General features: G+C 30.5%; 1 protein-coding gene across 17 annotated transcripts; it reads left to right on the top strand.

Moving 5' to 3' along the window:
- The first annotated feature begins 217 nt into the window (after nucleotides 1–217).
- LOC134256208 (thioredoxin domain-containing protein 6-like) lies at nucleotides 218–23,988 on the top strand. Of its 17 annotated transcripts, none has more exons than XM_062738859.1 (28): nucleotides 218–325; nucleotides 555–664; nucleotides 4,431–4,534; nucleotides 5,239–5,310; nucleotides 5,763–5,879; nucleotides 6,540–6,627; nucleotides 7,648–7,677; nucleotides 8,509–8,577; nucleotides 10,042–10,121; nucleotides 10,598–10,845; nucleotides 11,636–11,710; nucleotides 11,858–11,967; nucleotides 12,242–12,386; nucleotides 12,797–12,904; nucleotides 13,077–13,225; nucleotides 13,601–13,745; nucleotides 13,977–14,084; nucleotides 14,374–14,504; nucleotides 17,348–17,377; nucleotides 18,547–18,627; nucleotides 19,498–19,554; nucleotides 20,399–20,596; nucleotides 20,819–20,863; nucleotides 21,075–21,104; nucleotides 21,487–21,561; nucleotides 22,649–22,717; nucleotides 23,010–23,053; nucleotides 23,896–23,988. In XM_062738859.1, exons 2-27 carry the CDS (start codon nucleotides 574–576, stop codon nucleotides 23,012–23,014), a joined length of 2,460 nt encoding a protein of 819 aa, XP_062594843.1. In that variant the 5' UTR covers nucleotides 218–325; nucleotides 555–573; the 3' UTR covers nucleotides 23,015–23,053; nucleotides 23,896–23,988. The 17 variants fall into 17 exon arrangements, 16 of the variants coding, with proteins under 16 accessions (XP_062594843.1, XP_062594845.1, XP_062594844.1 ...); XM_062738861.1 differs by lacking the exon at nucleotides 4,431–4,534 and adding an exon at nucleotides 2,035–2,138 and having other exon boundaries at nucleotides 245–327; XM_062738860.1 differs by lacking the exon at nucleotides 4,431–4,534 and adding an exon at nucleotides 3,510–3,613 and having other exon boundaries at nucleotides 246–327.
- The last annotated feature ends 126 nt before the right edge of the window (nucleotides 23,989–24,114 follow it).

Consider the following 24,114-nt stretch of genomic DNA (forward strand, 5'->3'; position numbering starts at 1 on the left):
ACATATGGATTATTTTTTTTGGTTCCTCACTCAGGTTTGACCTATATCTCTATCCATATACGGTGTGTAAATATACATAATTTTCGGTCCAAATAAACGACACAAAGAATTTAACTTTCAAATCTTCTTGTCTATGAAATTTTGAACTGTTCAGAAATATTATCTATCGGAGAGTGAGAAAAATATTTCCCGGATTTTTTGCTTACCGTTTTAACTTTTAGTTTTGTTGTATGAGCCAATCAAAATTAACCGGAAGTGTCTGTTACTAGACCAAACAACCTGCAACAGAAAGGTGCGAGGAAAGACGGCGTTCGTGGACGTATAGGTGTTGTATTTCATAAACTTTTCAATTTTTTCATGCATTTTCTGTTTTGATGAAGTTAATTCTTTGTTTAGACAAGATTACTGTCTACTCTCTTTGAAAAAAGTGTGTGTTACGAAGAATAACTTTGAATGTAAACTTTGATTTTCAAGACAGTATAAACAGAAATTAAAATAGCAGCGCAGGATATTCATTCACGGATACCAATACAACGATTTCTGTCAAATTTTAGATAACACAAAAGCGTTATCATGGCTAGACGAAAGCAGGAAGCGCAGCTTCAGCAAGAAATAGAAACTCAAGAAGAATGGGAGGACATGCTTTCAAAGGAGGGTCTATATGGTAAAGATTATGTGTACTTCATACGTTCCAATATATTTTACATTCATGAAAATTTCAATGTTGAATTTTTCTTCTTGTTTCCTTTTTGTAGCATTTTGAAAATTAACTGCATAATGGAATTTAAGTTAGACAGAAATCTTCTATTATATTAATTATTGTGAGCATATATGCTGTGAACAAACAAATTTTTTTGTGTGGTCACATCAATCAATTGACATTTTGCAATCAGTTTTCATACTTTGTCTGTTAATATTTTGCCTTTTAGGCATTTTCTTCAGAATCATACATCCAATTTTAATGATGCAGTAGATTAGACCAGTTTATTTCAAAACTCAATATAAAAAAATTGAAATGACACTATATACCATTTTTAACAATTAAAAGTTGTAGATGTTTATCAACAATGGATAGGAAGGTGCACTTGCATTTTACCAATTCTTAAGCGGATAAATGTAGACCTAAGTGATTCACTCCTTCATTTCGCAGTCGTAAGTGAAGTATTGAATGTTATATGCTGGTCAAAAATCAATGTAAATAACACCGCTTTAAGCACTATGTTTTGAGAATTGTTGGTTGAGGAATGTGTGCTGTCCTGGATGATTTGAGGAATGTCACAAACACAGATGGTTGTAACATTAATATATTATTGAAGAATAGTTCTGGTTTAATTGAGAAGGAGAAAGAGAGGGAAAGAGCAAGAGAGAGAGAGAGAAGAGGGACAGAGAGAAAGATATTGTACACTAAAGTATCAAGCACAGCTTAGGTGGTCACAGAATAATCTGGAACCTTGACATCAGCATAATTTAGACCTACATCTTCATATGCATGTTATGGAGAAATTTAATATAGACTATCATAAAGAAATGTCCTTGTATCTGTTGTCAGCTTTGTGGTAAGTTAGATATAATGGAGAACAATGTTGTCTTTGTATTTCAAAGAGGCTGTAAACATCAGTGTTTAAATAATTCTTTACACATGTTGCTTATAATGTTAAGTACACAAATTACTGAGAATCTAGAACTTTGGGCATGATTATTACTACCATTGTATTGGGATAATGTATTGTAAAACTGAAAAAGTGCACTGATAAATGCTATGTTGGGTGTATTTATATAAAAAGCTTTTGTCTTATATTTAGGGTTTATTACTCCCACTTGTAAAATTCCACATTCACAGTAGATATGATTATATCATATGATTATTAATTCCAGAAACTTATTTTATTTCTTTTACCATTTATATTTGTACTGATTATATTTGTATTAATATTGTAACTTTTGATTTTCAGGATTCAAGTAACCAGGACATGATTAAGAATATTACACTTCTTTTTTTAAAATCAATATTTACATTATTGTTTTGAAAAATAGTTGTAGATGTTTACTTGAGCTGGTGTGGTCCCTGTGCATCAATAACGGGAACTTTTAAAAAAATAAAACTAGAACTTGGTGACAACTTGTTGCACTTTGTGACAGTAAGTTTCCATGCCATCGCCATCTTGCTCTGGCCATTGAGCCACGTGTGGCAGTAACAGCAGTGTTGAGCTCAGAGCTTCCTGTATTTTGCTTTCATAACAATTTTGTTTGGATGTAACACATGTTTTATCTATTTTTCTCTTTTACTGACTTAAACATTATAACAGCATGCAGATCCCATATAACCAGGCATGTTTATTCTAATGATTGGTGATCAGACTCATAAGTTGATATATACTGTAGCCTTTTTGACCAAAAAATTAATTCAAAGTAGTGTGGAAATATTTTGAAAGTACTTGAAAAAACTAAGAGAATAATTTTAAGATTCGCTTTGCTGAAGGATTTTTTTCCCCTGAAAAGCAGTATTGATGTATAAGATTCTTACTAGTGGTTGATGTCTTCTTGAATGTATGATATTTCTCCTTATGAGAGGTGGCTAAAACTCTATTACAATTTGAAGTAAATGAGTCAGAATGGATTGTTTAATTAATCATTTTAAAAAGTTAAACAAATTTTTTTTTTTTTTTGGGGGGGGGGGGGGGGGGGACAATGTGAACAATAGGAATCTTGATTCTCAGAATGAGGACTGCCCATTGTTAAACTAAAGTGGGACAAATTAAAGACTACAAATTTTATTTTTTACAGTTCTTATACAGAGATGTGTTTCAAGTGTTTCATAAATCATCGATTTTTAAATCCAGAGAGGTTAAGAGAGCATGGAATGCATATACATGTTTATTTCAGTCAGGAAAGAAAAGGTTCCATAGTTTAAATACTAAATTCTGTTTTTCTACTAACAGTAATTGATGTATACCAGAGTTGGAGTGGCATATGTACTAGTCTGGTCAGCGTTTTCAAAAAAGCCAAAATTGAGCTGGGTGATAAACTTTTGAAATTTGCCATTGTAAGTTATCAAATTGAAGTGCGAATCCCTATAAAAATCACATTTTTTAACATTGATGTTGAAAGCACATGTGAGTAACACATTATAATAACTTCTGAAGTGACTGAATTTAATATCTATATGTAAGTTAATTAAGATAATCATAAGAAAACAGACCATATGGTAGAGATATTGTAGAGAATTATTAAATTTCAACTTTCATAGTAAGTTGAAGAATGGAAATATACTGATAAATGCTTTTCAAAAATATTGAACAACAATTAAACTACCTTTATTTGACCTGTACATGTCATGGCTATAGCCAAAAGTTCCCAAACTTGCATGGAATATGAAAAATTTTTTAATGCTGTTATTTTAAAATAACCTTCAAGGGGATGGCCGAGAAATGTTTTTATAAATGTATTTATTAATTGTTACTATAAAAGCACATCATTTCCTAGTTTTCATTTGCGACTTGGTGTTATAGTGGTAGACATTTACCAGCAATGGTGTGGTCCCTGTAAAGGAATGCTAAGCAACCTTAAGAGAATCCGAAATGATATCGGAGATGACCTACTTAAACTTGCGGCCGTAAGTCACATGATGTTGTGTCGTTGGAATACATTTCCTGTTCGTTATGAGTTCGTTATAGATGTGACACCCACAGCTTTGGCCTGCTGCCCAGAATTTTTTTGTTTCTTTGTGTCACATGAAAAAAATATATTTCATGTATTTTGATATTCAGTAAAATTATATTGCATGCCCAAATTCATTCTGTTCACGTTGATTTTCTTTTTTCAGCTATTCCCACTTATTTCATTTTCAAATTGAAGTTTGAATTTTTCACCCACAGCTGATGATTTTAATCCACAATTTTTACAATATTCCCATGTGTGCTGTGTTATTTTCACGTGTATATACTAAAGATACACTAATGATTGATGCATGGATATCATTAGCCAATAAGAGAACTTAATTAGGAACAATGACCAACATTATTTTCCATTAATTGTAGGACACTTTTTTTCCAATCAATTGTAAATACCCGGTACAAAAAGAAACATCCATACACAACATTTAATGTGCCAGTTTTCTCATTGGCTTGATATGTGCATGCATAAAAATGAATTAGCAAATAATGGAGAAAAACTTATTTTAAAATGGTGGATTATAAATTATCCTACCATTTTATGTATATGCATGTATTCTGTTATTTGCTGATTTAAAAGTCTATATTTACACCAAGGAAGTTTTGGGAAAAGGGATCAGAACTAAAAAAAGATTGAATTTTTAGAAATTTTCATTCCAAATTAAAGCTGCATATATTCTAAACCTTGTGTGTGAATAGACTTCTGGGTGTGTTTTGCGTTATGCGATTTGGTTGGTTAATTTGGTTTGTTGTTGACAGTTGTTGATATCTACCAAGAGTGGAGTGGACCTAGCACTTGTCTAATTGCAAATCTACGACGATTAAAAAATGAACTTGGAGACGAGCTCCTTCATTTTGCAGTTGTAAGTTATAAATAGCGCAAGGACATTTTAAAAAGTAGCAATTGATATAGAAACTTGATATAGTGAATTTAGTAAACTTTAACTTCTAATTATCCTGAACTTGAATATGGCTTTTCTTGGTAAATAAGAAACTTTTCAAAATTTAAGTGCTTAAGATAGATACAGCTCTGTAATTCATCTACTTTCTTTTCTATTCTTTTACAATAGTTTCTCTTGCAAGATTCAGCATATTGTGAATGAATTCATCTTAGATTCTGTTTGAAATAAGCTTTCTGATAATTCTATCTTTAAATTCTGTAGAAACTATGGCCTTATAGTAGGATAGCAGTTAAAATTCTTTCATTCAATAACGTAGGATAGAAAACAACTGTTGACTGTCTTTATATCCACAATTTGCTTCCATATTTTCATTATTTTTGTGTGTTAATTTTATTCTAATTTTATGTTTTCTCTGTATTATATTTAATATAATATAATATATTTATACTATACAGTAATTCCTTTATTTTTTTTTTAAATATTTATTAAATGACGTATATTTTAAATGAAAGAGTAATTTTTCTGAGTACATCAATGTATTTAAAAAAGCAATGGTAATACTGAGTTCATTCTGAATCTAATACATAAAGCTTAATTGTCATTATATGATTTAATTTTCTTAAAGATTTCATTAATTAAAATTTTGTGTTATGTGATGTAACTAGGCAAAAGCAGATACCATTGATGCTCTAGAGAAATACAGAGGGCACTGTGAACCATGCTTCCTATTCTATGCTGTAAGTTATCTCCCTTTTGAAAGTAAAGTATTAGAAAGATATTCAATATATTACAAAATAATATTTTTTATGAAGTGATTCAACTTGAATCATGAGACTTGTGAAGGACCCCCCCCCTCTGAAAAAAAAATGTGGAGAATTGCCAAACAATTTTAACCCTTCCTTAGCAGGGTTGAAATTTTGGTTGAGAGGGTCCTATCCATGAGTATCTGTAACTCAAATCAGTTTAATTTATAAGGCATAATTTGGTGCAGCATATAAAATTTACAACAAAGAGTTTTCATGGAATATGAGAATTTAGAGTTGATTGAAATTCATTCAAGTGAATTATCCATGCCCATATCTAGGGGGCGGGGTGGGGGTTAGATGGTCCAACCCCCTAAAAAAAAAACTGGTAATGATTCATTGCATATGGATTTTTTTTAGTGATAATTATGTAATAATCTTTTTAGGGAGGTGTCTTAGTAGCAGTTGTCAGGGGAGCAAACTCTCCAAAAATTCTCAGAACCATAACAGAACAGCTACAACATGAGCACAAAGTCATTGATGGAGGAGCTGAGAGGAAGGAGGTAAATATTTATGGCCGACAGATTGGGTTCATTTTGTCATGCATCGATCTGTACACCTACATGGAGTCACATTTTCACTTGAAACTTGTCATCCGTATGGGAATCCAACATGGATCATTTTGCATTTGATTTTTTCACCATATTTGGAAAGTTAAGATGGCAGCTGCATTTGCTGCTGAATTGATACATGTTAACAGAATACAGTGAAACTTGGATTTCAAGAACTTGTTTATAAGGAAATATTGGTTATTATGAACTTTGGGCAAATATTGTTGTAGATTTTTTTCGAAGATTTGATCTTATAAGGAAATAAAGAAATACTGTTATAAGGAGGCAAAATCTGAGATTTGCAGTGACTTTCTAATAACCAGGATTTACTGTATATAATGTTAATATTTAGGTAATTACAGTCATATTCAAGGCAAAAGCAAATATCAAAACCATGTCTACATTTTAAAACATATATTACTGACTAGATTTATAAGTGAATTAAAATGAATCAGTCGGTTAATATATATCAATAAAAAAGTTTCAAACACTGTATACTGGTAGTTATACAATAGAATTTTAATATTATTTTTAATAATATGTCAGCTCTAATTATAAATCAGGGTTTTACATGGCACGGTTTGAAACTTTTGAAACTTTTTGTCCTTGCAGATTAAGGATCCATACATCGCTCAGATGGAGTCTCAGGAAAAACTGGACGAAGAGGAGGAGGAGAAAGAGGAAGAAGGTGAGAATCAGGGTCAAGTAGATGTTTGTAAAAAATTGAGATTCATGACTAATTAGATGTTTATAAACTTTGACAGATTTTATCTGCATATAGATACTTTAAAATTAGATCAAGCAGAAGTTTGATCATAATTTTTTCGTACAATATGTTTTCTTTTAGTTCCATTTATTGATACTATTTTTAAAAGCTATAAAATTTATTAGATTTATTTATGAATCCTCAGTGAAAAAAAAAAAATGTTTCACCAATAAAGTAGGAATAGTGGATTTAGTTTTTATAGAAATTAAGAAACAAGAAGTATTTAATTAACTTAATCTTTTCACATGAAAATTCTATCATGATGAGCTAATCATTACACACTATTATGTATGCTTACAAATGTCATATAAAATAGGCAATTTTATTAACGTGACCTATATAATCGATCAATGTTATATACTCTATCTTAATCTATGTAGAATATGAGAGGTTAATATTTATCTTCATTCTTATTTTTTTCTTTTCTTTGTGAACTTTTTAAAGGTAAATTTCATACTAATTAAAATCTCTTATCTTAAAAATAGTGTTTAATGTTCTTTGACATTGAAATGTTAGAGATATATTTAAGCCTAAGGGAAAAAAGGGAATTTATCTTTTTGTTGAAAATTTGTTAAAAAAACATGTTTTACAATTATTTAGAAACAGAAGAAGGTAACTCTTTTCCCCATTTCTGTTTTTGATATTTTTTCCTCTTTTAAAATTTTGTTGTTGTTGAATTCCTGAAAAATGACTTTTTTTCATTCGTAACATTGCATGGATATTCCCAAGAACTTTCCTTTGAATTCCACAACATCTCCTGATTGAATCGAACCTTGTACACAGTGAACCAATTCTCTTCCCAAATCCTCATCATAAGAATAAACATTTTGATTCATTTACTGTTGTACTTATTGAAAAAAAAAATCCTAGAAAATTCAGATTTCTGTTTCGTGTCTATTTTTAATTCTCTGTGTGTTTCTCATGGATTTTTCTTTCCTGTATTTTTGGACACAGGGACCCGTCCACAATCTAGGTTTGCCAAAGGTATATAATGTTGCAACGTAATCTGCATACTGTTGCCCATTGTTTGTTGCAGACATATACAATTATGCTTTTATAGCAGCATGAAGAATGTCAACCATGTTTAAAAAGAATTAATTTGAATTTCTTGATTTTTCTAATGATATAAGCTGAATTCTTATTGTCAGTAAATTAACGTGTCTGTTTTCTTTAAAACTAGATTTTGTTATCTTTTGATAAGTGGTTGGGTTAAGAGCTTTAGTTTTAGCCTTTTTCTACTTACTTTCTAACTTTTTTTCTGAAATACATGTATTAATGATTTCTAGAATGCATCATGCCTTTAATCAAAAGTAGGTCAGGTAGATGGGAAATCAGACTGCATTCGAATAGTAAATTTTTAGTTGTTTGCCTAATTGTTCTTTAAAAAAGTTTAGTTATAGTCATTTTCATAAATGGAATCATTTTTTTTTATCTCTTTTGCATAATAATTAAGAAAAAAGTTGGAGAGGAAAAAACTGTAAAATTAAGTAGTGTAATAAAAAAATATCAAGAAACATGAGACATTAAAATAAATTTACTACCTCATTTCCCCCTCCCCTCCCCCACCCCCAGAAAAAATAGATTTAAAAAATGAAAAATTAATCAAACAAGCAACTACAAGAGCAAACAAACAAAACACAAAAATATAGTCATAATTAATATAAATAGTTCTTAATTTGGTCAGCAAATGTATCTTATTTCATTATCAGCTATTAATGGTTCAGAAATATTTAGTGATGAAAGAAATAATGAATAATAAGTAAAAATCCAGTAATCTTAATTATTTTATCTATTTCTTTACATACTTTCCTGCAGGCCAGAAGATGAAGTATAGGGGAGAAATAGTTAATTATGGGGACTCAGATGAATTAATGCCTGGATCAGGTTAAACATAGCAATGCAAATTTATCTCCCCTTAAATGTTTTCCTTTTCTTTCTGTTCATATCAGCTCAATAATTTAACACAAGTGATTCATGTAATTTTTGTAGTGTTTAACTTTACTGTTGGAAAGAAAAATAATTTATTGAAAAATTACTTGGTTCTAATTATTTGAGAAACAAATGCTTATTATGTTATCTGAAGTTTTATGCATTTCAATATGGAAAGGGTCGATAAATATGCAGTTTAATTTATAACATGTACATTTGACACAGAAATAACTAGGAAAACCTTTTAAAAAAAGAAATGAAACAATTTCTTTCAAAGACTTACCACTTCAAAGGCTTTTTCACAAAAACATAAATTCTGAAATATATATTTCAATTTTTAAATTAAAAAAAAAATTATAAATTGCTACACATCATAAGGCTTACAATATTTTGTGTTGGTAAATTATTTTGAATTACAAATAAATCAGTTACAAACTATGGTTTCAGTTCTTGTGGGATATTTTTTCATTCAGATCAAAATTTAAGGACTGTCATTTACACATACTTTATCCTAAAAAAAAGAAAAAAACAAAAACAAATTTAAGGAACATTTAATACAAATTTCTCTGTTACACCTTGAAAATGTAGCATTTACCATTAATGGGTGTGATTTCCCACAGTAAAGTTTAGACAATTGTAAAGCTTATTACTTTGTTTTAAGATTAAACTAAATGTTTAATAGCATTTTGGAGTAGTTTTAATTTTTATAATTTAAGCATGATCTATATCACCCCTCCATAAAATTCAACTTCCAGTAATTTTTACAGACATTGCAGCTTGTCCTTTTATATGCATGTTACTGAGTTGATTAATATAATACATGTAATAATTAATTTATTTATTTATATATAGGCCAGGGTAATAAATGTTTTGATTTTTATAACTTAACTGGAAAATGGCATACTGTGACAATTATTAATGCATGTATATGTTTTTTTTTCTTATTGATTGTTTGTTATAATATATATTTGAGAATATTAATGCTTTTTTTACTAGCATTTATGAAATTATTCTTTCATATATATTTATGCATGCCTTGATCAGTTCAAAAATGCATTTTGCACAGGCATCTTTTTATTTCTTTATCACAAAATAGAGCCCCTCTTTATATTGTCCCTTTCTGTTAAATATATATACAATGAATTTGTCTTAGCATACAAATTTCTTCCTCTGAAATTGCTTTTAAAATGTCATTGTTTAAATTGAATGCCTGATTAATTAAAATTTCAGTTTTTTTTTTTTCAAATACATTTTTCTTCATTTAATTTACTGGTAATTAACTAGTTTTATTTTGCTCTCTTTCTCTGTGATAGCTCTGAATAATCTTAGCTGCTCTTCAATTGTAATGCATGTAAACAATACAACTCTCTAGCTTACAGGAAGGTTTAATGACAATATTTTTTATTTTCAATTTTCTAGAGGGTAAGAAAGAAATCACAGTGTGTCTTATCAAACCTGATGCTGTTGCTGCAGGCAAAGTGCCAGAGATTATTGCCGATGTGAGTTTTTTTTTTTTTTAAATCTAAATTCATTTGAATATGTAAATTTCAAGTGTTCCTTTTGATGGCTCATACTATGGGAAAATCCACCGGTAATCCCTTCTAGTTTGTATATAACTTTCGCAAGTTTAACAAGAGCAGCAAACTTTGTAAATAACAGCCAGCATTTAGAAGGACTTATCTTTCGTATATTTTAAAAATTGATTTATTTTATGCTAGTTAGAAGTAAATATATGCTTGACCAAAATGGGTATAAATGTTTTTATTTATCAAGAAAAAAGTCCCATTTCGGTTCAAATTAAAATTAATTTCCTTTGGTGGAATTAATTTTTGTCATATGAGCACTTCATGTCCAAATTAACTTAATTTGGCCTTGTCTTATGCTGCCATTGTTCCTATCTTATAAAACTGCATGAGTTAAGCAACATCTTAGCACTGGGAAAAAAAGTTCTGATTGTTTAATGTCTGTGTTGTAGATTGAGGCACATGGTATCGAGATCCTTAAGAATGAAGAACGTCACCTGACAGAGGATGAAGTCAGACACTTCTACAGCCATCTTCAGGATGAGTCGTTCTTCGATGACTTCATCAAGTTCATGACCAGTGGCACCTCCCATGTTCTGGTTCTGACCAAGGGTAGAACAGGAGAGAACATCATCAGCGAGTTCAGAGATCTGATTGGTCCAACAGATGTGGAGGAGGCCAAGGAGGCTCAGCCTGAAAGGTCAGATTTAATTGAACTTAGTGTGAAAGGTCAGATACAGTTGAACTTAGTGTGAAAGGTCAGATACAGTTGAACTTAGTGTGAAAGGTCAGAAAAAATACATAACCCGCTTACACGGGTTATGAATTTTTTTTGCAATAGTGCGACAGTTAATTCTATATAGACATTTTATTGTTATTTAGGAGTATTTTACCCTATCTTTGGACTTTCAGTACTACGTAATCGAATACTAGTAGATTCTCATTGGTTACGAAATTAATAACATAGGAACTTAAAATTGTTGTTGATAACGATCAGACGACTCATGCCCCACCTCTGTGCCGTGAGAGAACTTTTAATTCAAATTGGCTATTTACTACACTAGTTGACATTCGGCCGCATTTCTATCATATGTATATTTCAACAGTGAAGGGAAGCTGTGTAAATTTCAGAAGCTAATTAGGTAACGTCGAGAATGCCATGCCTTACTGAAAGTCCAAACTAAGCGTGTAATTCTTCGATATCTGTTTAAATAATCATTTAAAGTAGGATTAAAAAGATTAATTATTGTATTAATGATGCAAACGTCTTTATACATTTCATTGATACATATACAAACTGTATTGCAGTGATTAATTATTTACAGTTGAACTTTTTTTCATGTACATATATCTTTAGTAGTTAAATACCTCAAACCCAAAGGATTTTCTCTGTCCTATTGATTCAAGATAGTGAGGCTTAGATGTATAAATTTAACATTTGTTTGAAGTAACATATAAATGTATTCATGTAATTTTTATCTTGTTCTTAGTTTGAGAGCCAAATATGGTGAGAAGGCATTCATGAATGCTCTCCATGGCAGCAGCTCAGAAGAAATGGCAATGAGGTTTGTTTAAAGATAAAGATCATCAAAATTTTGAAATTTAAATTTTACTTCTCTTCAAGAGCTAATGGAGTAATATACTTGATAAAATGTTAAAAATTTTCCAATTTTTATACCTGTTTATGAAAATGGTCTTTTCATTTTTTTCAGGGAGCTGGCCTTCTTCTTCCCAGACTATGTTATCCCAGAATCAGAAGGAAAACCCAAAGTACAGAGAACTCTGGCTCTCATCAGACCTGATGCCTTCAAAAACCACAAAGGTAGATGTAATCATGGTGCAATATTATATATTCACCTTCCTTTCAAAAGAAGTAATACTATTGAACAGTGAAGATAAAACACAGATTTTGAGGGGGTCAAATCTGCAGAACTATATTTTTTCAACCACTAAGCCTTATTTTTCAAAAATGGTATTGAGCACTATTTGTAATCTTAATTGGGTGAATATATTGGTTTTTCTGTAGATAAAATTCTTATACTACATATTTAAAGAAGTAAATTCATTAGAATGAACATTTTTATTTTTTTTTGCAGATGAAATTCTGGCCAATATCACCGAGGCTGGATTTAAGGTGGCTATGCAGAAAGAGATGCAACTTACAAAAGAAATGGCAGAAGATTTCTACAGGGATCATAAGGGTCAGGATTACTTTGAGGAGCTCGTCACAAGGATGACAAGGTAAATAGAGTGAAATCTCTTTACTTAATTATTTATGTTGATAGAGAGGTTTATATGCATGTTAGAAGGTCTTGGGTTTGTGTCCTGGCTGCAACAAACCCAAGTCAAAAAAATGTAGCATCTGTTGAAGTTGAAAGTTTAAATTAAATCAAGATATTTAACAAAAAAAAAATGTGTCAGGCACTGGCACACAAAAAAACCCCTCAATGCTCAATATAGTGCTGAGTAAAGGATAAAAGTCTAAGAAATACGTATATAGGGGTGAAAATTTCCCGAAATACTTCACTTCAGATTCATTTCTTTAGTAAATGTTTTCAGATTTCAAAATTTTCAGGGTTGTTGAAAAAGAAAAACTGTGCTGATAATAAACAATTCAAAGTAAAAGGCTTGTAAACTTTATTTTTCTGCAGTGGTCCAGTCCTAGCTCTTGGTTTGGCCAGAGAGGATGCCATTTCAGGATGGAGACATATGTTGGGGCCCACCGAGGTAGAGAAGGCTAAGACAGAGGCCCCAGACAGGTAAAAAAAAAAATAATATGTTATAAATTTGCACATTTTGTGTATGAGGAATGATTGTTATATGAATAAATTCATCAATAAATATAGTAATTGAGGGATGATAGTGATAAATGAAACTTTGAAGTACCTGAGAAATGCTGATGTCATATTTTTGGAATTCATTTGTATTCAGTTTACGAGCCAAGTTTGCAATAGACGACACCAAAATCAACATGCTTCATGGTTCCGATTCTGAAGAAACTGCCAAGAAAGAATTAGAATTCTTCTTCCCAGTGCAGCAGACTGTAGCAGTGATTAAACCTGATGCTGTAGGCACTAAAGGTACAATATAAATAGAAATTTCTATTCATTTGCTGAAATTATTTTTCTTTATATATTCTTTACTGAATAACCCAAAAAGGATCGGTCAACAGGCAAAGCCTCTGCACACCCTCTTCTAAATGTGTTGTCTTATATGGCTATTTGCTCATTTCTAGTGGTATAAATAGGAATATTTGAGAATCTAGAGTTCCTCTTTACCTCCATAGGTGGGATGTGTTTATAAAGCCCCCCCTCCCCCCCAGTCCCAACAACAACCCTTCCCTCTCTACACAATTACGAACGTTTTGCTTGATATAATGTCATAAAAGTGGCCAAAGCCAACAACCAATGAATTTTTAAAACAATGATTTATAAATTACTTTATTTCCTTTATAGATGAAATTATTGACAGAATCCATGAATCAGGATTTAAGATTGCAGCCACCAAAGAACAACAGTTGACCCGAGAGCTTGCTGAGGAGTTCTACGCCGATCACAAAGGAAAAGATTACTATGAAGACTTAGTAGAACACATGACAAGGTCTGTTTGTTTTAATGCGTTAGTTAGTCAATAGAGGAAAAATTTATAAAATATGATGTATAAGCAAAGACTTTGTTCATTCGTCATCTATAATGGAATGCTTGATTTTGATTTGGTGTACATTTTTGTTTTTTATTCAGCTCTTTTTTGGCATTTTGCAAAAGTTTGATTTGTATGTGTGTAATTTTTGAAGACCAAAACTCTAGTTAAAATTTATTTTTTATCTTTCAGTGGACCTACATATGTAATGGTGCTATCAAGAGAAGATGCCGTCCAAGGATGGAGGGAAATGATTGGTCCAACAGATCCCGAAAAGGCAAAGGAAGAAAATCCAGACTCGTATGTATAGAAAATTTTAAGTTAAGAGAATTGTTGTTTTGTCTTTTAAAAGATATTTTTCAGGTGTTAAAAAGTGAAAAAAATTCCAGAAGAATTCAAGAAGGAGAGCTTTGTTTCACAGCTGTCTCGATGCCATATGTTTTAAATGTATTTATCTCCCTCCCCCTCTGAAAATGAATCCCCTGTCCACCTGTTCATCTGTCTGCTCAATCTTGTCAAAGCTTTAACCTACTCCCATTGTCAAAAATGGTGAATTATGTTATAAAGCTGAATTTTTTTCTCTCCTTAGATTACGTGCAGCATATGGCAAAAATATTCTCCAGAACGCCGTACATGGCAGCTCAACAGTGGAACATGCAGAGACCTCCGTTAAGAAGATATTTGGTGATTTGAAATTTGGACCTGATGGTTCGGTCTTAGGTATCCTTATTTTACCTGCCTTCAGATCAGCTGGCATGTGCATGAAAACCTCCCTTTTTCCAAAATTAGGAACAAAAATAATCGTTTCGTTCAACCAAAAAAATTATTTATTGATTATCACACAAATCTTGCTAGAAATCTTATTGCACTAAATCCTTATTATAAAAGCCCTACTTATTTATGCATGTTCCTATATATAAATAAGCTAGGGTATCCCTAACATTTAAAATTCATTGGTTAAGTTGATAAAAAAAAAGGACACATAGGATTTTTTTTTTTTGCTTTTCTATGCTGTGTTTAATGCAGAGACTGAGAAAATACTCCCTCTAAGATTGCTTTACGTAGGAAGTTTTTTGGTTTATCATCATAGATATTTAAAGCGTATTCTGAATTTTAAGTGCCTTTTCCTTTTTTATCATGAATAGAAACTCAATGAAAATCACAGCTTCATATAAGTTGTCTCACTATTTTGCTTGAATTCTAGCTCCAATCTCGCTTTTTTTTATTCCTATGTGGTAGATTAATGAAAGACTGTATGAATTCTTTTTGATTAAGGCATTTGCTTTATTTTATCAGGCAAAATATTACATTCCACTTTTGCAGTACATCTACAGTGTATTTTTATCTTTAAGCTTTAATTCCTTATTTATATGCATTGCTAAGTAATGTTTTAAGATTTTATTGTAGAAGTGTGTCATGTTAGTTTTAAGGGTAAGATTCAATAAAAAGTAGCAGATTAAACCAAAGTTAATGAAAACTTTTAATTAGTACATTGTTGTGTCCAGCTGGTTCTCTAGATTTTATTTTGTGGTATCAGTGTTATCAAATTTTTTAATGTAAGGTGTAAATAATTCCTTCCTCTTGATTCCCTCAATGATGTTTTTATTTTTTATTATCTCTCCTTCCATTTTTTTTTTTTAAATATAACTAAATTTTCTTTGAATCCAACAAAATATTAGGATTTCTATGTAAATTCAAGATTAAAAAACATTTATACAGATGGTTAAAAAAAATCATTTTAAAATGGCCTTGCTAAATTGTCAACATGTCTGCTACTGAGGGTAGAGTTGTGTCAGTTCACGAATTGTTGAATTAATTCACGATTCCTGGATTGGAGTGGATGCCAAGATTTTTTTTTTTAATCTTGTAGTTTAATTCGAGTGTGTGTATATACATCCACCTTTTGCTATTCAGTCTGCACGTAGTTTTTTGTTCATCTAGAATTCAGTTTGTTTTTTTTCCTTCAAAGTACATGTATTTTATTTTTTTTCTTCTTATTTTTTGAATTGGTTTCTTTATTTTGTTTTTACAATATCGAAAACATTTAAAGAAAAAAAAACCCTACATTTGATTTCCATTTCCATAACTTTAAATATTATATTGCATCCACTTTTTTTGATTTCAAATTCTGAATATTCAGCAAAATTACAAGCGTATATTGAGTGGAGTTGAGTTTTTAGTTTTATCTCAGTATTCAAACCTTACACCCTAAATCTTTACCCATTAAATGAAACTCCCCATTTTTTTTTTATTTGAACTAAATTATCAGCCAGGTTGCACATGTTGCAGGAGCAAAATTCTACATTTTTCTCCTTCATATATATTTCCCTGCACACTTGTTTTCAGCCTTTCTTCCTATACACCCAGCTTTCTATACTAAACTATAAATGGAGATATTTTAAGCTTAAATGTATATTTTAAATTACCGGTATACAATGTTTTTTTTTTCTTTTCATATAACTATAAATATTAGTCTCAGCTAGTGCATATACAGTAACTTGAATTTCTAACTGTCATAAAAATTGATTTAATGAAACAGTGTAAATATCTTCATGAGGGTAAAAAAAATGGATTTATTGTTTATGTTTAAACCAGGGAAACTATTAGATGATTGTAAAAAGCATTTCCCGGTTATTATAGCAGAAATTCCTAACAGACGAACACCCAGGAATCATCTGACTAGAATTTACTCTACCAAATACTTTCTTCATACTATATTCAAATTTTCAAATCTCAGGTGAATCTTAATTTTGATGCAAATAGGAATAAATTACCCAATTTTCTTATTTTTATGGAACCAAAAAAAAAAAGAAAGAAAGAAAGAAAAAATAAAATAGATTTCTCATGCATAAAGTGGACATTAATTCACTGCATAACTAATATATCTTTCTGTCTCTGATATTTCATAAATTTTATAGTAATGATTTTAACTGCTGAAAAAATTAAATATTATAGTTTTTTACCCTTCATTAGCACATCTTAAATTTTCCAATCTTTCTAAATATAAAAATGTTTGTACATATATGTAGTGAAAAAGGGCCTGTAAACTCTAAAATATGAGCTATTTTTTGGCTAATTAACAACTCTTTTATTTTTGCAATTTTCTCTGTATGATTTTATTAGAGCTGTCATTGATGGTAGAATTAAAAAATGAAGGTTCAACCTCCACAAGTTTGGTTTAAATTTCAAAATATTAAGTAGCAATTCTAAAAATATGTGATCTATATTTTATTAAAAATTTTAGACAATAATTAAACAACTGCATGAAAGCCATCAAGGGCAGCTGTGTAGATGTTATATGCACGAGTGAATACTATAGCACTGATTTTACAGAATAATTCACAGAATATCACCATAAATGATAGAAATGCTGTATTTCAAATAAAAAAAATAGAGTGAAATTATGATTTTCTAAAGTAATTTATTTTTTAAAAATTTAGTAATTGTTTCAAAAGAAATTTGAAAAAAAAAGGATCGGCACTAGCACACATGCATGCACAAATCGAAGTATTTTATAAAAGTGAATGAATTTATCATAACTAATATCTATTATTTTTCAATAGCGGACGAGGCAGTGGAACCAGAAAAGAAAGGTAATTTTATCTTATTCTACATGTATTATTGTTTGCAAGGTTTTGTGTGTGTTGCAGTGATTTTTATATATCTCTATGGAGATTGAAAACTTTTTTGTTATAGATTATTTTGAATGCAATCAAAAATTCTTGATAGGAATCATTTTTTTTGTGTGTGTCAGAGTGTGTGTGGGTATTTTTGGGGAAGGGGGAGGGGTGTCAATACATGTATTTGTAAGTAATCAATTTTGAAAATACATTGCTGGTTCACTGTGATGTCATTTTGTGGGTACATGCAGAATTGCAGAACAAACTTTTTACATGTATAGACAAGTATATATTTCAAAAAAGTGAGAGAGAGATGATAATTTTAATCTTTTGAAAATAATATGTCAAAAGTTCACACTAAACATTATCTAACAAGTAAAAATAAATGTATCCCATGCATACACACACTACAAATTTGGGCAGTGACTTCCACACTTTGGTAGGGAAATTATTTACATGGTGTTTTTATGGGAAGAAAATGTGTGTGTAAATCAAATTTACTGGTATAAAATTGAGAGTTGTTGAAATTTTTAGTGTTTTAAGATTTTATGAATTTTAAGGAACTTTTGGTCAGGCTTTAATTTGCACTTTACTTTCAAACACCAGCTTAACTTTTTATGTTGCAAATTGTAGAAAAATATTTTATTATTTGTAATCTGAATTATGACAAAATAATTATTTAGAAATAGATTTAATCTCAATTTGAAAATCCTGGCAGTGCATTTAAAAAAAAAATTATAAAGCAAGTCATATCGTACAGCGTGTTTTCTTGGCGGGTGTAAAATTTAGCATTTTGTCTGCTCAAATGTATGCCAATAATTTAAGCTTAATGTAATTTTAGCAGACACAGGGTTTCTATCAGCTCTTTCAGGATGGACACTAAAAAGAGTACTGACTATTTTAGCGATGAAATTTTTTGCGGACTATCATCCATGCAGACTTCAAAATAAGCCAAAATTAGCATCCCGCTAAAATAACTCGCTATACGGTAATGACAGATCAATTTTCTAAAAAAAAAAAAAAAGCAGCATATCTATTAATGCTGATGTAAAAAGTAATGCTAGTAATTATACCAATAAAAATTGAAAATTGATGCTAGTAATGATACCAAGTGAAATAAATGTATACACTTGTCAACTCAGAGGGTGAAGAAGGTGTTGAGGAAGGTGAACATGAGACAGAACAAATCCCATCAGAAGAACCCACGGAAAAGTCACAAGAAGGTCTTCTATATATAAATTATACCCTACATAGATATTATAGTTCTTTATAGTTTTTCTGCATGTTTCAATACAGTGTACCATTTTTGCAATGTACATTTGTATATTTAGTTAATAGTTTTTAGCTAACCTGAGCCCAAAGCTCAGACTGATCAAAATTTATCATTCATCTGGAATCTGTTAACTTTATTCATTCTGAATATAATATTGGTCAATTTTTTTTTAACAAAGAAAATTAACCATTTAATAAATGTTCTGAAGAAAAGTTAGGACAAAGCAATTATGGTGAGCTATGTGGCCCATGGGCCTCATTATATTCCTCTTTTCTGTGGTCTTTTCATAAATTGAAAGGGAACCCTTTCTAATTCTGATAGATGTCTGTAGTACTTACTAACAATGCATGCCTTTCCCAGTAAATTATTTAGATCCCCCAGAGTAATGATATTTATCATAGATTTTTTTTGTGTGTGTAATTTTACATTGAAGGAACTTTGATGTTCTATTTTCCAAAAAGAAGACAATATTACTAATATAATGCAATACATAGCTTAAATTAAAATAAATTACCATAAATGTGTTGTTCAACATTGTAAAGCAAATATCATGGCCTAAATTCAAATAATTTGAGCAAATAAAATCAGTAAATAAGTATTTTAAAAGTAAATGATCAACATACAAATTTTTACATAACAGCATTGATTTTCAAGATCTAGATGGGAATATATGGTTTCATTAAATTCATTTTTTAAAACTTAAAATTAGAGAAAGTTTTGTCTCTGTATCTATACTAAATAGCTGAAATTTCATTAGTCATCCTAAAACTTTATTTTGGGAGCATTTTTTAAAACTAAAGCTTCACTTTGTGATTCACAGAACCTGTTACGACCTCGAAACCTGAAGTAGAACAGACGTCCCCCGAGTATCGAGAAGGTCATTACTAATTTTAACTTCCTCACTATAGATGTAGTACTTAGTACTCACACTGTGTGTACCGCCCACTCACCTAATTCTTCTATTAATATCTCAAATTCTTATATGCAAATCAGAGGGTGTTTGATTTTTTTTTTTATTAAGAAAAGTCTTTGAATAATTGAGCTTGGTTGAGGATGCTTTGGGATATATACAGCCAAACCTAGTTACATGTATCTTAAAGTATCTCATTGTTATCCACTTGACGTATAATTTTTACAAAAATTCAATTCAATTTGACAATTAATGCTCAAAAAGTGTTTGGTTGATTGATAATTGGTACTGGCTCATAGGTTATATAGAATATTAGACCACATAGAATTCAGAATATTTAGTACTCTAACTGCTTCAGTATGGAAAAGTAAGATTATTTCATACTGTTAAAATTAAGGTATATCTCTTGCTTATAAAGTCTATGGACTTATATCCTTCTGTATTAAATTTTGTGGTTTGTTGTTTTTTTTACATTTAATTAGTAGTTTTTATTTTGCTTTATTTTTTCCCTTTACTTATTTTTAACAGTGAATGATGCAGCTGGTACCAGTTAAATTGTGTTTTTAAAGCTTTGTTGGACAAAAAATATTCTTAAATTTAAAGATAATTTCTTTTTAAAAATATTTTATGTCAAAATGGTTTCTCACTTCAACAGATTTGTAAGAGAATCTTATTTCTATGCAGTTTCATTTTCAGTTCAGTTGTATCAGTTGACAGGGAACAATCATAAACTCGAAAAATTATTTTTAAAAAAACCTTCCTTTGTTTAATATAAAGTTAACTTACTTTATATTGACTTCTTCATTTGCAGAAGAGAAAAAGGAGGAGGAACCTCCCAAAGAAGATGCAACAAAACCTGCAGAAGAAGAAAAACCAGCTGAAGAACCGAAACCAACCGAGGAAGAAAAACCAGCTGAGGAGTCAAAACCGGCAGAAGAAGAAAAACCCGCTGAGGAGTCAAAACCGGCTGAGGAGTCTAAACCAGCCGAGGAGGAGTCAAAACCAGAGGGTATGTTTCAAATCATTGATTGTGGGTATACTCTAGGTATGCATAAACAGACATTTTCAAAATTTAGTTCAATCACAGAGTATGCTTATATTCGGACTACAGGTAAATGAATTGAACTTTTTAAATGAAATTGTGACCAAAAATGATATTCCTTAAAAGGGACAAATGAGAGTGAAAGTTTTCCCAGCATGTTTATTGTTCAAATATTTAACTTTTTTGTAGAATCAAAACCAGCAGATGAGGCACCTAAAGAGGAAGAAAAAGCAGGTAATGATGGAGTTGTATCATCTAAAAAAAAGAGAGTGATTAAAAAACAAAGAGTGACTTTTTACAATAGCTTTTAATAACAGTTCAGTAATACTTGTAGATATATAGCAAACCTTTTTTTTCTCTATGTAGTTATCAACTGTAAGTTTGTTCACTAAAAGTATTTACTATATTAGCTTAAAGATTCCTAAAATTAAATTTTGTCTTATAGAATCACCGAAACCAGATGAAGAACAAAAAGGTATAGTTCTAGATATACATTTTAATGTATCTTAAACTTGGAAAAATTTTAATTAATGTTTGAATGATTACCAAGTACCTTGCAAGACTGTACATCTGGACATCCACGCTAGAAGTTTTATCAGTTTGATTGTTTGAAGTGTTATTAGACAAATGGAAATGTGTTTTAGTAATGTTTGTTGCAACTGAATTAGTGATGAGTTAATTAGTATGATGTAGATTTTTTGAGTGATTGCACTAAGAGCAGTAGATTTTTGAAAATGCACACTGCATGGGAACTGCATTGGCATCAAATGTAGTTTTGCTCCTGGTCAATAACTGAAGCTTATACTGTGTTTGTAATTGCATTAATTATTTGCACCATGCTTCATTGTCTGTAAAAGGTGAAGAGGCTAAACCTGAAGAGGGTGAACAAAAACCAGAACAAACAGAAACAACAACAGAAGAACAAAAGCCAGGTACTGATCAGTAAATGGTCCAAAGTCACCAAGATGTTGTGGATTTTGTTGTCAGATACAGTAATCAACAGAAATTTAAAGTCTATGTGTAAAATTTATAAAACTGCACTGAAAAAAAAAACAAATTCTATAAATAAAGTTGATGCTTTTGGCAACAATACAGGTATGGTACTAAGAACAAAATTTTGGAACTTAACATAGCAAAAAAAGAAAATAAAGCAAAAAAACCCCAAAATAACACCCACCCACCCACCAAAAATTAAAGTCTAGGTGGCACATACTGTAAACGTATATATTTAGCATGTACGATATTTGGCGGAAATTGATTTTTAATGAGCTAGCGTAGATTTGATTTAGCACATTTCTCAATGTTCTTATTTATGTGTATATGAGCAAGACATTTAGCGTTGTACTTGAATTAGGGGAAGTTCCTTTCCGCCAAAAGCTCTAAAAAGATTACACAGCCAAATGTAATAATTTTACAGTAATATATAAAACACTCAAGTAAAATTTGGCACCAACAAATTGTGAGTGTTCCATTTTGACTTTGCTATGTGTTTGTACCTGGTTGGTAGGATTTAGTGTGTGGCTGTGTAACAGCTCATCTGGCAGTTTGGGTTACTGTGTTGTAAATGTATATGCTTGCAAAACTCAGCATGTCAAATGTAGCTTTTTTGTCAAATTTTTACAGCATAATTTTCTAAGGATTTATTTAGTACAAGTTAATAAATGTAGATTTCCTACAAAACTAACAGTTTGATTAATCAACTGCAATAGGCTATAGACTGTAAATGGAAACCATGCGCACCAATCTTATATAGATAAAACAGTAAAACTTGTCTAATCAAGATATTGTTTATTCCAAATATTGTTTAATCTGGCCAATTTCTTTGGAACCATTGATGTCTGGATTAGACAAGTTTTACATACTGTACAATTATAATTCATAATTTTTTATGACTGATGTAACTAAAATTGCTTGAATTAGGTAAAACTTTAAGGCTTAGACAGAGGTATATATCAACAACTTATGAACATCTTCAATGTCTGCTTTTTTCTGTTCTTACTCTGTTGTGTTTTCTTACAGCGGAAGAAGGAGAGAAAGAAGAAGAAAAGAAAGAGGAGGAAAAGAAAGAAGAGACACCAGCAGAACAAGGTAAGTACTTATAATGAAGTGCCAAAGACAAACAATTTGCTTTGTTATAAGCGTATTTTGATATATCAAATAAGTTTACAAGTACAACATATATTATTTAAAAGCCATGGAGAATAAAAATCTCTTCGCTATACGCGTCATTTTGTAATGTGTTCCCTATAAGAGTGTTTTACTGTACTATAGCTTTGTAAATGGATCAGTTCAAGCGGCTGCTGATGGACTTGTTCTTTTTTAGCTAGTACACTTAAATCAATCCTGTATTGACATGTTTTCCTTATTTGCTATTTCACAGGATGAATGCATAAGAAATTTTAAGGACAGTTATTCAATAATAAGGTAAGATATTACAGATTTTTTCGTAATTATTACAGACAAGAAACATATTGACGCAAGCGTCAAAAATCGGCCGCAAACCAATTAATTCTTCCTTTGATAAGGTAATTATAGAAACTGAAAATGTAATTTCTTAATTTCTGTTAAAATATCCTCGTGACATGAAATACTTGCATGCGACATTGCCGATTTTCATGCATAATGCATGTACAATATCAAATGTATAACAAACTGTCCATATAATTTTTCCTCAAACCTCTGATGGAAGTTTGATGTTAAAGTAATTATTACCAAAACTAAACTTTAAAAGCTATAGTTTTACTTTAATTTACAGTACAGTGTATATGTGCTCTCTCTTAATGTTAACACAAGCTCTCTGTAAACTGAACAGTCTCTTTGTTTTGGTGTTGAAATGTGCTGTTGCACATTGTAAAAACGCGCCTGTTCTTATTTTAATTCTGTGCTTTTAAGAAATCAATATTTCATCAAATTTTTGAAAAATTTCCATAGGAAATGTATGAATATACACGGCATTTTAAAATAAGTACAACAAATCCTGTTTAGGCTGTTTAAAAAGAGAAAGTAAAATTGTTGATATATAACGTCGTCTTTGTTTTTTTACATAAGACACTTGCTATTTCATAGGATGTGAATGCAGGATGAATATTTACCCACATTATATATAAAATTTTAATTTTATAATAGTGCTTTTTGTAAACAGATGAAGTTTTCATTATGTTAAATATTTTTATCAAATTGAAATATCATTTTCATTGTACTTATCTGCATATCTATGTAATGCCTCATGTTTCATTTGTAGTCAGCTGTTGCTATTTCTGTTGCAGAAATTTTGAAAAAGACATTCCATCAAAGAAATTTTTCAACATGATTGAAGACCAAGAGAATGAAGGAAAAAAAAGCATTGGACAAAATTATTGTGATCTTTTTGCCTTTGCCTGTGTGTTTACAAGTGCTTTATATTGTGATTTATTTCCGTCCATGAAGCCTTCTAATATGATGAAAAAATTTGTCTGAGAATATTCATGTATTGCACATTATCGCCT

Source organism: Saccostrea cucullata, unplaced genomic scaffold (assembly GCF_032062105.1).
Source record: "Saccostrea cucullata isolate Sc308-1 unplaced genomic scaffold, CSIRO_AGI_Scuc_v1 ctg204, whole genome shotgun sequence".
Classification (NCBI taxonomy): Eukaryota; Metazoa; Mollusca; class Bivalvia; order Ostreida; family Ostreidae; genus Saccostrea; species Saccostrea cuccullata.